General features: G+C 36.2%; 2 protein-coding genes across 5 annotated transcripts; both read right to left on the minus strand.

Annotated features, from left to right (window-relative positions):
- Positions 1 to 1,342: 1,342 nt before the first annotated feature.
- LOC149788029 (uncharacterized) lies at positions 1,343 to 5,000 on the minus strand. 3 transcript variants are annotated; one of them, XR_016424136.1, is made up of 3 exons: positions 3,967 to 4,981; positions 2,289 to 2,603; positions 1,343 to 1,795 (listed from the first exon to the last, which is right to left on the minus strand). XR_016424136.1 is itself a non-coding variant. In XM_089974304.1 (3 exons), the coding sequence occupies exons 1-2, from the start codon at positions 4,691 to 4,693 to the stop codon at positions 2,380 to 2,382; spliced, it is 951 nt and encodes a 316-aa protein (XP_089830430.1). In that variant the 5' UTR covers positions 4,694 to 4,963; the 3' UTR covers positions 1,343 to 1,795; positions 2,349 to 2,379. The 3 variants fall into 3 exon arrangements, 2 of the variants coding, with proteins under 2 accessions (XP_089830430.1, XP_089830431.1); XM_089974304.1 differs by having other exon boundaries at positions 2,349 to 2,603; positions 3,967 to 4,963; XM_089974305.1 differs by lacking the exon at positions 2,289 to 2,603 and having other exon boundaries at positions 3,967 to 5,000.
- A 4,934-nt stretch (positions 5,001 to 9,934) lies between these two features.
- On the minus strand, positions 9,935 to 14,188 carry LOC149788030 (uncharacterized). 2 transcript variants are annotated; one of them, XR_016424137.1, is made up of 3 exons: positions 12,825 to 14,185; positions 11,413 to 12,161; positions 9,935 to 10,833 (listed from the first exon to the last, which is right to left on the minus strand). XR_016424137.1 is itself a non-coding variant. In XM_089974306.1 (3 exons), the coding sequence occupies exons 1-3, from the start codon at positions 13,762 to 13,764 to the stop codon at positions 10,815 to 10,817; spliced, it is 1,047 nt and encodes a 348-aa protein (XP_089830432.1). In that variant the 5' UTR covers positions 13,765 to 14,188; the 3' UTR covers positions 9,935 to 10,814. The 2 variants fall into 2 exon arrangements, 1 of the variants encoding a protein (XP_089830432.1); XM_089974306.1 differs by having other exon boundaries at positions 11,413 to 11,500; positions 12,825 to 14,188.
- Positions 14,189 to 17,012: the final 2,824 nt, after the last annotated feature.

The raw sequence follows: 17,012 nt of genomic DNA on the forward strand, positions 1-17,012 counted from the left end.
TAAAAATAGAACTAACAGATGCCTCGATTGGCGTTCAGCATTAAGAGGTTAGTTTAAGGACTGGTCGGCCTGGAGTCAGGATAACTTGACTGGGGTGGGACATGATGCTACGTGTCAGCGGCATGATGCCACAGTGCTAGACGTCACTATAAACAGCCATACTGCAGTCTTCGTAGTTTTATGACTGGGACATTTTTAAAGCCACGTTAAAAATCCAAATCACACTCTCACATACACAGACACGCGCGCGCACACACACACACACACACACACACACGCACACACACACAAACTTCTTTATGCAAGTATAAAATGGTGTTGTGTATAATAGGAAACTCCGATGTACGCTGAAAATTTATAATGAAAAAAATCCAAAGCTATTTTATTTTTACAGGATATCAGACCTTAAATGAAGGAAATGTTGATGTAATTTCGAAACTTTCTTCAAGTTTTTTATTTTTATGGATTAAAGTAGATTCTGGTGATTTTGTGCATTTTTTCACACATACTAAGTTTTATTTTTTTAAAATCGTGTTGAATTTAAAATTCGTATTTCCGTCATCGAAAATGATTTTTTCTTTATCCCCGTTGACATTTTATTCTTAGACAGTATTCAAGAAAAATGATACACTTTGTGAAGAAAGCCAGTTCTATGTGTAGTTTATATGATATAACATTTTAATGACCGTTTGTATTTTTAGATTTGACACTTGTTGGACATAAAAGTGTATTTACAAAATAATTTTCTTTTTCCATCTTGAATACAAATGCTGCAATAATCTTACCGTTCACGAAGACTTGTTTCTATTACTTTCCTACATCAATTTGTTTTTGTTAGGTATGCTTATGAACAAATGAAAATAAACCCCTTTAATTTTTTAGTCAACAGCCTAGCATGAACGATCCGTAAAAACTTTATATATATATATATATATATATATATATATATATATATATATATATATATATATATATATATATATATATATATATATATATATATATATATATATATATATTACATAGTGTTATGATAAATGTCACGGCATCGACAAAGGTCCTAAATTTCTTCGTGCATTTTTTATTTATTAAGATTATTATTACTGGTTTTCAGTGGGAATTAGAAAATGACCTTTACATGAATGTCTCAATTTTCTCTTAAAAAGTGTTTATACCCAGGTTCTCGGTTTTCTCTTGATCTACAGTATTCATCAATTGACTGGAGTTTCCACTTCCAAATATCCCATAGACTTTCCTACTAAATATTTTGGATATGTAAATTTGTGCCACGAAACTTTAAAACGAGCGCAACTTCTTGATAACGTGAAGAATCAACGTCAGATAAATTGCACAAAATTTATTTTAAAATGTACTGAATTCTTGTCTCAATACAATTATTGCATTAAGAAAAATATTATTTTACCAAACATCTTCCAAGTCTGGCAATGAAATTGTTAAATATAACATAAATAAATAAACAAAAATTATAACTAAAGGTTGCGTTGGACCATTACGATTGGTCTTTCTATTCACATGGCGTCATGCTTTTCTCAGAAAATGTATTAATCAACTTCTCCCACTTTCAGGACTGTCTGCTACAATTGTTCACTTTCTCGACTTTTCCAAAATCATGATAAACCCGGAATATTTTTCTTAGGTCTTCAGGACTTCGGAGGTCATTTGATTGCCAGGAAGAATACGGTGAAATTCAACCAGTCAAAGCTGATGATAACCCATATAGAAGTTGGCTGCACGTGAAATAAACAGTAATAGCAGTTTCTCTTGGTGTTTGTATCTGAAATGAAATACCTTATTAATTAACAAATTAAGAAACTATTTTCTCAAATAAACAAAGTATATATATATATATATATATATATATATATATATATATATATATATATATATATATATATATATATATGTGTGTATGTATGTATGAGTCTATAAAGGTCAAAAGCTCTGAACGACACATAAAAATGTTGATAACTAAGCTGGTATTGTGTATAACCTTGTTATTTTGGCCTTACTGGGAAGAAAGAAATGTTCATAAGGTACATTATTCAATAAGGAATCGGCTCGATAAGCACTTGCAAAATTTAAATTCACCAAATCTAATATGATGATATCTGATGAGCTTAACTCCTTTATTGTATGAAAAGCTACGTCCCATGGCAAACAGCAAATAATAGCCGATCCAATCTGATATGAATAAAACTTCAAATCACATCAGCTGGATATAGAAGTAATAATAAGTGATTAAGAGGTTGAGTTAAGCACGGACTCACAAACACGCTGACTCTTGGATTATAGCAAACAGTCAGTTAGATGCCCAAGTGATAACACACCTCCATAAAGTAAAGAATAACCGGTCGGGCGTTAAGACGTAGGTCCAATTTGAGCTTGTTGAGACCCGTATTGTAAGTATGACTTCACAGGATGATGCCACGGTGTGTGATGGGTTGTTGGTAAATAGTTGAGAGGTTGCTGTCGGTTTGAAGAACTTTTAACTGGTGAAACATCTTGTTGCACTGTACGGGGTCGAGATCCACATGGCGGTGGTGGTGGCAGAAACAGTACATCTGAATCTGATGTCATGGTTTCTGTAACAAATCATAAGGAAGCGTGAAGATAAATTGGCATTAGAATTGTTGTGCCAAATTACCAATAAAGCAGATTAACTGAACAAGATGTTGAAGGTTAGAGTAAATCAGAATCTAGAAGCTAAATTCTTTTGTAAACTGTGTCAAGACAGTGGACTCAGGGATTAAATAATAGGGATCATGACACTGTGGTAGTGGTTGTGGTGCTATATATATTCATATAATCCGTTTAAATAAAATATTTAAAAAACACGCAAACGACATTTATCGCCAGTAGTCAGATTGATGAAGGCAATAATACATTTAAAGGTTCTGCATCCTAACACAATCGTCATAATCTAGAACGAATGAATGCAATATCAATATTGTAGATACGACGCATTTTAGATTTGGGTAGCTAAGATTTGTAGACAACGCCTTTTAGATTTGGGTAGCTGAGTAAGATTTGCATACAGTGCCTTTTAGATTTGTGTAGCTGAGTAAGATTTGCATACAACGCCTTTTAGATTTGGGTAGCTGAGTAAGATTTGCATACAGTGCCTTTTAGATTTGGGTAGCTGAGTAAGATTTGCATACAGTGCCTTTTAGATTTGGGTAGCTGAGTAAGATTTGCATACAGTGCCTTTTAGATTTGGGTAGCTGAGTAAGATTTGCATACAACGCCTTTTAGATTTGGGTAGCTGAGTAAGATTTGCATACAGTGCCTTTTAGATTTGGGTAGCTGAGTAAGATTTGCATACAGTGCCTTTTAGATTTGGGTAGCTGAGTAAGATTTACATACAACGCCTTTTAGATTTGGAATTTAGGTTGCTGAGTAAGCATTCATAAAAAAAAAAACTTTTTTACATTTGGGTAGCTGAATAAGAATACACACATCGCCTTTTTGTTTTGAGTAGGTGAGTAAGAATAGATACAACGCCTTTTTGTATTATTGGTTAGCTGAGTAAGGATACATATAACGCCATTTTATATTTAGGTACCTGAATAAGAATATACACAATGCCTTTTATATTTTGGGTAGCTGAGTAAGAAAAACACACGACACCATTTTTATTTTTGGGTAGCTGAGAAGAATACATACAACGCCATTTTGTATTTGGGTAGCTGAGTGAGAATACATACAACGCCTTTCTATATTCGGGTAGCTGAGTAAGAATACATACAACGCCCTTTTTATATTTGGGTAGCTGAGAAAGAAAGGCGATTTGGTGGCAGATTCAAATAATATTGCACTGACGAAAGCGAAGATGGGTCAGACAAAGTACGAGTTTAACAGGCGAGAATATATATATATATATATATATATATATATATATATATATATATATATATATATATATATATATAAAGTCTTTTGACTTACTATCAGAAACATAGCTTTCCTTATTGAAGAAGGTGGTCCTGTTGACGTCGTTTCTTAGCAGCACGTAATCAAGTTCATCAGAAACGTCCGGAACAAAGTCGGGTGTTTGTGTTAATTTTGTATAATCCGAATCATCGCAACAGCCGCTAATGTTGTTATCATCACGTCCAACTTCGATTTTAACATTAACGTAAGTGGGCTCGATTGAGCGAGTTACAAAAGCGCCTGTTTCAGGTAGATTTTCCTGTTTACTGTTGATTCGTGTTGTATTCACATTTTGTCCATCCTTCGTGCTGCTTGTTACAGGTTTTAAAACTCCATTTCTTATCATTCTATCTGAATCCCAAAATGTTGACTGTTTCGAGCTAGAATTAAAATGATATTGTTCACTGTTGCTTCCGACGATTTCGGTTTTGGAATATTCACCAGAGTTTGTTTCAAATCTGTTTTGACTCTTGAAAGTGTCCAGCAAAGACACTATTAAATGATTCAAAGGAAATATAGTAGCCCATTCACAGGGTGGCTTGTCTGAAGCCGGCTCCGCAACAAATGCAGTACAAAATGGACATTTAAAGCCTGCGTTCACCTGACCACGTGCAACCTGATCCATAATGCAGCCATATAGACAAACCTCGCAGAAAGTATGGAGGCAGGGTATCAGAGTTCTGGGTTTGTTAAAGAGTTCTCGGCAAATCGAACATTGTAAATGTTCACTTGAAAGAGCCATTGACGCAGTAATGTTCTACAAAAGTCCAACTCGAGAAAATGTATTGTCGTCTGCTATGTATTTCAACCCGGTTTTCAACGGATTTACGTTGCGGACCTTCAGTCAACTGTTGAAATATCTAGTCCATACAGGTATATTCGCTCATAGGAAAATATCGTAAACTTTTACACGAGAAAAGGAAGAAATTGCCAGTTAACAAAAATTCAGTAAGCTAGTCAAGGCAATTAATAAACATTTTAGTGTGATGTTTCTTCTATATATATACTGACAGTCAGTGGGTGTTAACAACACGAGACCCATTAGTCATTCGACATGACTCATGGTTTAAAATCCTGTCTATTATTCTATGTTCTATATCTTCCACCTACATCTCTACCTACAGCTTTGATTACAATCACTGTACAAAAGTGTCCCTATTGGATTATATCCTAAAGAACACTCTTTAGCTTTGAAAGACAGGAATACATAGCTGAGTATGCATAAATATTAGAGAAGAAGAGATGTCCACGCACACAAAAAACAAAAAACAAAAAAAAAAAAGAAAACAAAAGAAACAACAACAAAAAAACACACCTCACCAAAAAAATCCCCAAAAACCAACAACCAAACAAACAAAAGTAAACAAGCGGCCCAACTGGCACTGAGATCGGTTGCGTGCTGACATCAGCCCAATAGTCAAAAACATGAGTTTCACAATACAATATTCTTTTGAAGGAGCTTAGATATAATTTTATTCTTATTCTGTTGATTGGTTATGAGAACAATTGGTTGAAGTTTTGTCCGTTTCTTGTATCTTCATCGATATTTGACAAATGATAAACATTACGTGTACAAAATTAAAAGGCCTGTCTTCGGTGAAGGTGCTTTCTGTCCAATATGGCTATGTTTTTTTAAGAGTTTTTGAAAGAAAGAAAAAGTACTTTACGTGTTACTACTTTTAATAATAGTGGCGATATTTGATCGCAGACTTATATAATTGATACAAATCTGAAAAGACTTTATGTTAGACTATCTTGTCAAATTTAGTGAAGATCTGTTGAGCACTTTTCGAGCGTTTTAATGATTTGCTACTTGCAGCAACGACAGCAAAATATTTTATGATGGATAGGCATACAATTTTTTAATTAAAGTGCTTTATTCCAGATTTATTTCTGGCCATATTTGCTGAAATTATTTTGAGCAGTTCTTGAGAAAAAAAGTGTTTGAACTGCTTTCTATTTTTAGCAACAGATGCCATTTTTGATGGGAGATGGACATCTTTTTGTAACAATTTTAAAGGCTTTGATGCCCGAGTACTTTTTGGGTCAAGTTCGGTTAAATACTGCTAACGGGTTTTGAGAAGTCGTTTAAATTTGTTTTCTTTAGTAACAGTGGTTATATCTGATGGCGGATCAGCATCATTGTAACAGCTGTGAAATCGATTTGTAACAAACTCTCTCTCTCTCTCTCTCACACACACACACACACAGACACATATTACTTAAATATATAGTTACTAACACACGCCAATGGGTCGATGTACACTTGTATTACCATTTATGTTTTATTTCCATTTTCTGTTGGGGCACTAACACAACCTTTGGATAGGTTTATTTTGCGGACAGGCTGACCTTACAACAGTAGCATTTCTCCAGCACACGTCCATCAGACAAAGACATGCAGACAAACTTGACTTCAGAATCTGGCGTAATGAACAGCAGAATTTATGTGTAACTGCATTTGAATTTGTTAAGATTTATGGCATATTTGAGGATTGGGAGTGTTCAGAGTCTGAGGAACGGGTGCTGTAGATTACACTGGGTGGCTCCTTATAAACGATGCTTGGTATTACAGTGAATTCGTATTTACGTGGGTTCGATTTATTTTCGTCGATACTGAAAAAACGTAGAATTAGAAAGGGCCATGTTGGTTCAATCTTTAGTTAGTGTTTTATAACAAATCCACGATACTTGTTACCTCGCAAAATTATGGAATACACAGTATTTATTAATAATATCACCTAAATCTCGATTGCACCAGTCGAACCGGCTATGGATGCATACCGGTGACTTTTGAGATATGAGGCGTTCCATCCATGTGAAATTTTTAATATCTAATGAACCACACATTTAGGTAGATTGGTATGTAGGTAGATTGTAATATAGGTGGATTTGTATATAGGTAGATTGGTACGTAGGTAGATTGGGAGAATGAATGAGACGATTTGGCTTAATAAGGAAATCACACAACATACAAAATCAAAATATAGTTATTTTTTCCCAATTTTTATGTCATCATTCATAGTCAAGCAAACGAATACATCCTAAGCCTTGTTTGGCGTTAATGTCTCATGAGTCATAAACGCAAAAACAAGGTTTAGGCTATATATATATATATATATATATATATATATATATATATATATATATATATATATATATATATATATTCAAACACGTGAGAAGCTAGAGCTGTAATCTTACATTTAAAACCACTCAGGTATTAACGCCTACATTATTTACGAAATTCGAAGAGCTAATTAATGCACTGAAACTGTCGGTGTGATAAGATTACAGTCGAAATTGTTGGTTATGAATCACTCAAAAGTTTCCTGTTTATTGTTCCTATTCTAGTTGACACATAAAAGCAAGGAAATACTTATTTTTCAAACTGTGTAGTATTCGTTAACTGATTTGAGAGTGGAAATAGTATTTTTTCGAAACATGTTTGCAAATTAGACAAGAATAATTCTGTATTGTTCTTCTAGATCTAGTATGCAACACCAAGTTCATGCCTTCAATACTGATATCTTCTTTATGACAGATTTATCAGTATTATATTACTGTTCCGTAACACAGAAGAAGAAAGATATATTTGTAACACATTAATTAAAGACAGTCGAATTAATATGATCTACAAAATAAATCACGAATCTTGTGTTTGCATGCTCTTGCAATTCAATGGTGTTGATTTAATTTTTTAAAAACCTCTCCCAGAGTTCATTACGGAGCACAGACTGATTTTATTTCTGCAACTTATGTGGTCATATTGGTAGTTAATATATGGTAATATGTGTTTAAAACAAATATTATTAGAGGCATTTTCAACGTAAACTCACACAGTCACCATACGATAACATATATGAGATGTGGATATAGATATTCAGTTACACAAAAAGAAGTTCAAGTACATGGAACAATACACTCTTAAAAGTTGACCACAAGAGACGCTATCCAGCTGATGCGGTACATAACTTCGGTCGACCCAGTGAGAGGGTAAAATTATATTCAGTACGTAGCAGTTGCATACTGAACTGGATGCGATCATGGCTATATATAGCAGTAACGTTGGAAAACGGGCTGGCATTTCTTAAAAGGTGGAATACTATGTTAAAATTGATAAAGGCCTGAAAAATCGAATCTATGAGCTACACATCGATGCTAAATTTATTACGCTGTGCGAAGTTGTGCTTGAAATCTCAGTGTCAATTCTTAAACAGGTCACATGAGTGTTAAATATAGTTTATATACACTCATCGTTAACGGGGCACATTACGGTTTTGAATCATTATAGCTATAAATAAAAAAAAAATCCTATTTAAAGTCTATTGGTGAAGCCGTTTGCATTAACACGTGCACGGCTACATCACCAAGTGCCATTCGCGGTGCCGGTTGAAACAAGCTATAGCTGGAACCATCGCATTGGGTCGCATACTGCATCCTTCTGGAACTTAAAAAGGCAAAACGTCTGACATAAATTTTGTAAACGCGGTCATTGATAATATGCACATCTTCAGATAATGTCCACAATATGTACAAAGATTCGTAGTTACCCCTGAAAAACTGCTAAATGCAATGGGCAATATGCACCAAGTCAGATGATGACGGTAACGTGACCATGTATAACATAGCAATCCATCAAAGATCGCCAGACTCGTTGCTTTTACGTTGCTGTGTGAGGAACAGAGGGACGGACACAAGGAATCCTATATACTCATGTATGCCGAAGGAGTATTTCTTCAAGTTGCATGTGCTTCTTCGAGTCAAGATGTATTAGGGGTAAGCATTTATTATTACAATGCATTGTGTGTACAACATGAACAACAAGGACAACAATCTAATGAAATGATTAATACGATTAATTAACGGCACATCAACACATTAAAGTCCTTATGCTGCCACGGCAACGGGAGCATTGTGCCTTACTCTGAGACATACAACAGGAGACAACCCAGAACAGTTCCAGCAAAATTCTAACCCGCATTCGTCTAGTTGCGGGTCAAGGGGTCAAGACAGATAGGCCTCGGCGATTAACTAGAAGCTAGACTACAAGTGCACTAAGATTAGCTCCACATCAATATTAAAACTAAAAAAATGTGAGAAAATTGTATTGAATTCTGTTTTGAAAAATGGGTTATTTTGACCAGCCAATTCGATGATGCCTTACATATATAATCACGTAAATTCAATCTAACAAAACGCAAATCTGGATGTGCCGTATTCATTTTCTGAACAACAAAAAAAGAACAAAAGCAGAAATTAATCTGGGTACCGGCCTTCCATTACGTCACTTTGCCAATTTTGCACGAGGTAATTTCATGTGTTTCTCAGAAAGTTTCTCAGTTCCTTTTATATTACTGGTCATCAGTTTTTGACTGAATATGCAACATAGTTTATGTACCCCGAATTATGAAAAGCGATTTACATGGTCTTCAAGCACCGACCATCATGTCATCAAATGTGTGGTTTTGATAGGGGGTGGGGTAGCGTTGGGGTGGCAGCGAGACAATTTCCTCTCGCAACTTTGCTGAAAATAAAAGAATTTATCGTTCCATTTATCTCGTGTTATGTGTGGGGGAAAAAAAATTGTCATTATTTGGAATGGAAGACCACCAGAGCTGATAAAATGGTCAGTACCTTACGAGTGTTGCATTATACGTTCTTATTTCCTCAAATTGAAAAAGAAAAGTATTAAAAACTTTCGTTGCAAAAACAATCTTGAGTGTGAAACTGATCAATTTAATGGGTGGTAGGGGTCCTATTTTGCATATTTCCTGTCCTAAAATCTGTAATGATGTTATGAAGACAATGTAAAATGTAAATTTTCCGCTGAGAAAAGTACTATGGTATCGGTTGTGAAAAGAAAGTGAATGTACGACGTCAAAGTCATATAATATTTGCAGAAAGCAAGGAACAGTGTAACAGTTCGACCCTGATTTTTGATTCGTTGGATTATGAACTAAATAGAGCATAATGTCTCAGGTAATGCAGAATTATTGATTTTTATTCAGTAATTTATTTTTCCTACGCTGGATGAGTAAAGTTTTTTACTTCTACGTCGATACATGGATACGAAACGTTTTTATTAGGTTCCACGCCAATGGATGCGTGCAATTCTAGACATCTATGTCTCTGGAAGCGTACATAGTTCCATGTCTCTGAGTACCTAAAAGTCTAGAGTTCTATGTAGATGGACGCATACAAATCTAGTTTTATGTGTCTGGATGAGCGCGTAGAATTCATGAGTTTATGTGTCTGGATGCATACAATTCTAAATTTATATGTGATTTGACACATACAATTCTAAAGTTCTACGTGATTGATTGCATACAATTTTAAATCTAAATGTGATTGGAGCTATACAATCATAGAGCTATATATGATTTGACACATACAGTTCTAAAGTTATATGTGATGGGATACATACAATTCTAGAGCCCTGTGTGATTGGAGTCCTATGTGGTTCGACACATACAATTCTAAAGTTCTATGTCTCTAGATGATTCAAATTCTAGAGTTGTCTGTCTAAGGACGCAAAATAAAGTCCATGTACATCTTTAGTATTAAAAGACAGCCGAAGGGAGGATAAACAAGTGTAAACTGCGATATTACACGGATATGCATACACAAATTAACTATCACACTCATTTATACAAACACAGACAAGTAATATTCCGTTGTGTCTTCATTTTCATTGAACGCGTCGGAGCTATTTATTGACCGTGTAATATCATTTGTATATTCTCAATTACTTTCCTTCAAATATGTCTTGACTAAAACAAATGCATGCATTCCGCATGATAAAATAGGCATGACCCCAGATGGAGTCAAGTGGTAGAGACATTTTAGTTTGTTGACATTCGTCAGCTTCCAATTGCAATTCTGGAATAAATAAATAAAAAATGAATAAATAAATGACTAAGTAAATAAATAAGTAAATGAATAAGTAATTGAAAAAGTAAATTAATAAGTAAAATAATAAATAAATGAATAAGTAAATGAATAATTAAATGAATAAATAAATGAACAAGTAAATGAATGAATGAATAAATAAATGAATAAATAAATACATAAATACATAAAATATAATTAAGTAAATTAAAAAATACAGCATGTTGTATGTTCTCAACTCAAAAATGATGATGACTTTGGGAAAAACTAAAAGTATCAGCGGGCAGTTTTATTGAAGTCCTTTATTTAGTATCTATTAAATATTAGTAATTGACTTATTACGAAGATAAAACATCTTTCATCGTTTAAAATTTTATTTTAAACTTAAGTATAATAAACTGAAACTGCAAAGATTTAAAAATGCTTTGAATATAAATATATGAGAACGCGCTTTTCATCTTATCAAATCAATAGGGGAAAACACCTCTGATAAAAAAGAGAGACTATGTATACTCGAGAAGAAAAGAAAATGCCTACTTGTGTGCATGCTTTAGGAACAGAGGAACCTACCTTAGTGAAGATAGTAGTGTTGGGTCGATGTTCAGTGCCCAAGTGGTGATCAGGGACGATTTCAGGGAGACAGGCGGTGCAGAAAACACTGGAGAAGAGTAACGGAATGTGTAATCGTGGTGGAGAAGTGCGCTGTGGTGGCGAACGATACGTTCGCATTATGCAGCGATTGATGAATGTGTCTTTTGTATTTGTTATGCTGATACGATCATTGTTTAAGATTATACGAAATGGCATTGAGAAGGGTTGTGCTCTGATGTGTATTGGTATAGATAAGGGTACTGAAATGGTGTTATTGACATGTAAACAGTGGATTTTTTCACCAGTTTGTGTGTGTGTGTGTGTGTATGTGTGTGTGTGTATGTTTGTGCATGGATGTGGCAATGGTTGATGAAGTGGTAGAGATCGTTATGGTGGTGCGTGACAGAATGAACAAGGGCAATGTGCTCGTGGACCATGGAATAGGGGAGGGCGGAATAGATGTGGATGATGTGGAGGCGGGTGGTGTGGATGTGGGTGGTGGCGTGGTGGATGATGTGGTGGTGGGTGATGGCGTGGAGATGCGTATAACGTTGGCAGGTGGTGACGATGATGATGATGAGGTGGGTGGTGTGGTGGCATGTGACCAAATTGGTGTGGGTGGTGTGGTCCTGGATTGAAGCGTGAAAAAGGATGCCATTCTGGTGGACGATGTCGAGGCCCACATCCTGGAGGTGGTGGCGGTAGTTCTTCTAGTGAGTGCTGACAATCTGCAAATATATACATAGACATGTACATACATACATGCATACATACATACATACATACATATGTTATCAAGATATATTTGAAATTTATTCCTTTCTTGCTTCTGTTCTTGCTTACTTCTGTTTCATCATGCCTTGCAAATCACAGGGTATAAAATTAAGAGGTACAGAACAGAAGGAAACCGGATCTAGTTGTTGAAACACTTCCGGAAAATAAATTGTGAGCAATACACTGGTATACTTTGGTTTGGTGCTTTACAGCAAAGCAACGCATGTAGCTTATTTAGTGCTGATTCAATTGGTGTAAAGTGACCTGCCCAAGGACACATCACTGTAGCTGATTCGGTCTGTTCCAATGGCAGGATTCGAATGCGCGACCTTTCGGTCGTGAGTCTGGCACGCTAACAAATGGGTCACAGCACCTCCTCAAGGATAATTTGGTATATTATGATAGTCTGCTTTAATTCTATTAAACGATGAAACAATATGTATGTATGTATGTATGTATGTATGTGGGGGTGTGTGTGAGTGTGTGTGTGTATGTCTGTACAGATGTCTAGTGAAACATATATATCTTTGTACGCCCAGTGAAACATATCTATAAACTGGTGCTTTTATTTTGGAAGAACATTGGAGAGATGAAAAGGGAAAGAGTTTAGAACTAACCCTGGTATACAGCGTTATGTCTCTCAAAGGGATCCGTCAGTAAAACATCTTGTCTTAACGTCACGTAATCCGATTCCATTGGTGAAACAGGAACATCCCTGTCTTCGTGTGGAAGATTTGCGGACACCAGTGGACCATTGTCATTACCATATTCCACGTTGATATAATAGGGATACTGCGCAGTGACGTCTGGAAAATCATTTTCTTGTGTAACTGTCGTACTACTCAAACCGTGACTCGTAGCTTCTTTGATGGACATACAAAGGGGACTATCTAGATCAGCTTGACCAACTTTAACATAGCACAGCTTTCTCGACGGACCCGACTTATCATTTTCGTCATGTAAAACGTATGTTTTGCTAAAACCACCAACCCCTAATTGGTTGGCAGAATCAGAACTTTGACTATTGATGGTAAACTGCTCATTTTTAACGCAGTTGTGTTTAGTAGTTGGCACACACGTACTGCCTTCATCCTGTATGTCCAAACGTGAGAAACTAGTGTTCGATATTCTAGTTTGTTTTGTTTCTCTATATTCTTCAGAAACTGTTGATTGCCCATCTAGCCTGGCACTATCAGCAACCGATTCACGCCATTGTCTGACATGTTGCTCCAAGACAGTGCCTTGGGTTTGTTCGTTATTTGTGTTCCATCCGTTATCCTGAGATCGGAGAGAGTCAACCAGTGATACTATTAAGTGATTTAAAGGATATAGGGCGGCCCATTCTTGCGGTGATTTGTTAGAAGCGGGTTCTGCAACAAACTTCCTACAAAATGGACACTCGAAGCCGCTGTTGACTAGACCCCTATTGACTTTGTCCACAATGTAATCCTTCAGACACGCTTCACAGAAGTTATGAAGGCATGGTAACAGCGCTCTGGGCTGTCTGAAAATATCAAGGCAAATCGAACACGTTAGGTGTTCACTTGCAAGTGCCATTTGTTTTCAATATATGGCTGAACAGCAAGTTGTCGTCTGCTGCTTGTTCTAACAAGCTGTATAAAGTATCACTCTTACCCGGAAAGTTCTATACCACTACTGTACCATATTGTATTATTATGTGCCTCCAGGTGTCAAATAACAAAATCCACAGTTTAGATTACGAAACTGTGTCCTCAATTCTTAACCTGAATGAATTTAACAGTCTGGGACTTCCACTGATAGATTACTCCATTCGTCAGTCAGTTATATTGACAAAGGTATAATATCGCCACACCATAAACGGGATATGTAAAAGTGGGAAATAGTTGAAACGAAAAACGACTTGAATTCATCAATAAATGCTAGGACGTTCTAGCTATTAATCACTATGACTCGTACACCTCAAACCGTCCATTGTAAGAAAACAAATCTCCCTGGCTACATACATGGCTATATACTATCCATACCGGTTATCATTGATTAAATACAAGGCAGGTTATCATGCGAGAAACGGGTACTAAATTTAGAACGGAGAGTAACGTACGTCAGTGTCATAAATATATGTCGACTACGAGGTCAAATGTTACAGAGGCAGAAACATACAACCGTGCGTGTAGACACACAAATATAAATATGAGAGAGAGAGAGAGAGAGAGAGAGAAATAAGAGATATATATTAGCCATTCAGATTCCATTGAAAACATGCATGCATACACACAGATGCAGTAACCTTAATGCCTTACAAATATTGTACACTTTGATATTAGTGGGGTCACTGAAAGTTTGACAGTTGTTGACAAGGGGGGTGGGTAAAAAATTGCCTAAAAATTGTTGACATAATTAATGGACGTCCCGAGACATACATACATACATACATACATACATACATACATACATTTCAGTATATACCCCGCTGATCTATGCAAGGATTGCAGATATAGCAATAATGCCTTATTTGCAGGAGACATTATTGATTTGATGGAGTGGGGTGGGGTTAACGCCATATATGGCGGTGGTTATTGCTGGTGGACGAACAGGCCGAAGGGAATCCACCAACCCACTGGAAGATACTGGCAAGCTTCTTTATAAACTCATGCTGGTAGAACCGTAACTCGAACATATGATGGCAGATTACTGATTTGTAAATGCGAACACATTAGACCACTCAGCTACCCGAGGACCCTTGCAAAACTGGGTGGGGGAGAGCATTTTGAGAATATTAATGCCAATAAACATATACCAGTAAGTTGAAGCACTTAATTAGTGTAAAATATATGTTTCATCCACGAAGAATATAGTTTTGTCTTCTGTTTTATAATTCACTTCTTGAAACAGTCATCCTAATGCCAACATAACTGAATGATAGAGGTATGTCATTAAAAAAATAAACATAAAAATTTATTAAAATCGCATATAAAACATAAAACATGATTTTTACATAGGCATATCAAGGTCGGATTACCAGCGCTGGCAAATACAAGGGTAAGTTGTCGCCCATTTGAGGTCAAACGTTTATTGTTGGTTTTCAGCATTTCTTTAGCTTCGAAGACCACGTTTCGCCAATTTCTTAGATGTGTACGGTGCTTACAGATTGTACTCGCAAATAAGTCGGATCCAGCTACAATCTGAAGAATCCCAAACCTGTAGTCGTATAATGCAACGACGGATCTACAGGGCCGGATGGGGAGGGGGCCTAGATTTCTGGACACCCCCCCCCCAGGCTACAAAAAGAGCAAAAACGAGAACACAAACATGTGCTTGAATCGTCCCACCACATATGGGTGTATTTCACCGACGAGGATAATTGTCTACGGATTTTGTGCAACTCCTCAATGATCAACACATCTGGAATTCCTTTTTATGCGGCGAAGAGATTCTAACTGAACAACAACCCTTCTACCGCTGTTAGGTTTAACGTTAATATCTAACTTCTAACAGGGTACCGGGAGTAGTATTTGCGTAAACAATCATAATTGTTTTTTGCCAAGTCGGTTAATTCGTGTTCGGGACATTCGTCAAACATTTCTCGGGTGGTCCATCTGGAATAATAATCATTATCTTCGCAGCGGGTAGTATTAAAATTAATTTTGTTTATATGAGCATCTGTATATTTAAATTGAATTTTACAATAATATTTGAACAAAAATAAAATATAAGTATAACATGAACAATTGCCAGTGGTTACTCCAGGGAGTCACCGAAAAATGCAATAAAACATGTCAGGGACAATATTATAAAACTCACAAGTACATTCTGTCAAAATGTCCTTCTGCTGGTCCTTAACCATGCGTTGGATGCGGAAAAAGGAGTCAGAGGCGAATATCAGATTTGCAGAGATTGCGTCGGTAATAATTACAAAACTCTGATGGTTTATTACAACAAGCGAGATAACCCGAATATCAAACAAGAAAGACTTCCAATTGAAACAGAGTATTTGGTGTTGAAAATGCACAACAGTAAAAACGAACAATTTGCGACATTGATGAAGGATAAAATTCTCCCAGAGACAGAATATCAAGGTCACTATAAAATAAACACCACCGAGTCAACGTTGTTAGTGTAAAATTTCGAACCGACAAATATTTTGTCAAAAGTGGTGGCGAAAGTATCCAAATTATATAATTTTAAACGATGGGGAAAGAATCATAATTATCATGCTTTCACAGCGACGATAGAAGGTCTCAGCGAACTATTATGTGATGAAGCCCCCGGCAACAAAAATCTCAGATTTTAAATCGTCACGGCGGGGATGGTCATCATGACCGCAACGACGCTGAGAATAAGCACCGCGGCAACGCTGCTACCATGACAGATTTTACCAAACTGTTGTTTGGGGTTGATGCTAGTTTCGAGGTAATATTCGGAAACGCACGTGATCGATGACACATCACGGATAATATTTTTGTCATATTTTAGTGTAGTCGATGATATCTCAAATTTAACACACAGAAAATGATCACTGAAGCGCTCTGGTGTTGTTCTTGATTTGCTGATGTAAATTTCATCCTCGTAATCCTCCTCGCCAGGGAATATTGAGGAATTCGATCCATCTTCGAGAAAAACACCCCACCGCCATACAAGAACTTCGTCCTTTGTGCAGTGAAATTCAATGAAGTCGTTGTGAAGTAACACATTGTTGTGTGGAGAAATTCCATTGTCACAGATGGTAATGTTCGATATGATATTGTTGTATCTGATTATATATACTATTAGCGAGCACAAATTTACTAAAAATCACATCCCTGTGGTCATTGATATCTCGTCAA

Source organism: Sinohyriopsis cumingii, chromosome 11, assembly GCF_028554795.1.
Source record: "Sinohyriopsis cumingii isolate HCF-2022 chromosome 11, ASM2855479v2, whole genome shotgun sequence".
Taxonomy (NCBI): domain Eukaryota; kingdom Metazoa; phylum Mollusca; class Bivalvia; order Unionida; family Unionidae; genus Sinohyriopsis; species Sinohyriopsis cumingii.

What these genes read in the sequence shown, in the direction of transcription:
- LOC149788029 (XM_089974304.1), bottom strand. Translation starts at nt 4,693, where the DNA reads ATGGCTCTTTCAAGTGAACATTTACAATGTTCGATTTGCCGAGAACTC. An exon ending in GGAAAGCTATGTTTCTGATA is followed by an intron (nt 2,604 to 3,966) that starts GTAAGTCAAAAG and finishes GATTTGTTACAG; the next exon opens with AAACCATGACATCAGATTCA.
- LOC149788030 (XM_089974306.1), bottom strand. Translation starts at nt 13,764, where the DNA reads ATGGCACTTGCAAGTGAACACCTAACGTGTTCGATTTGCCTTGATATT. An exon ending in ACATAACGCTGTATACCAGG is followed by an intron (nt 11,501 to 12,824) that starts GTTAGTTCTAAA and finishes ACTCTTCTCCAG; the next exon opens with TGTTTTCTGCACCGCCTGTC.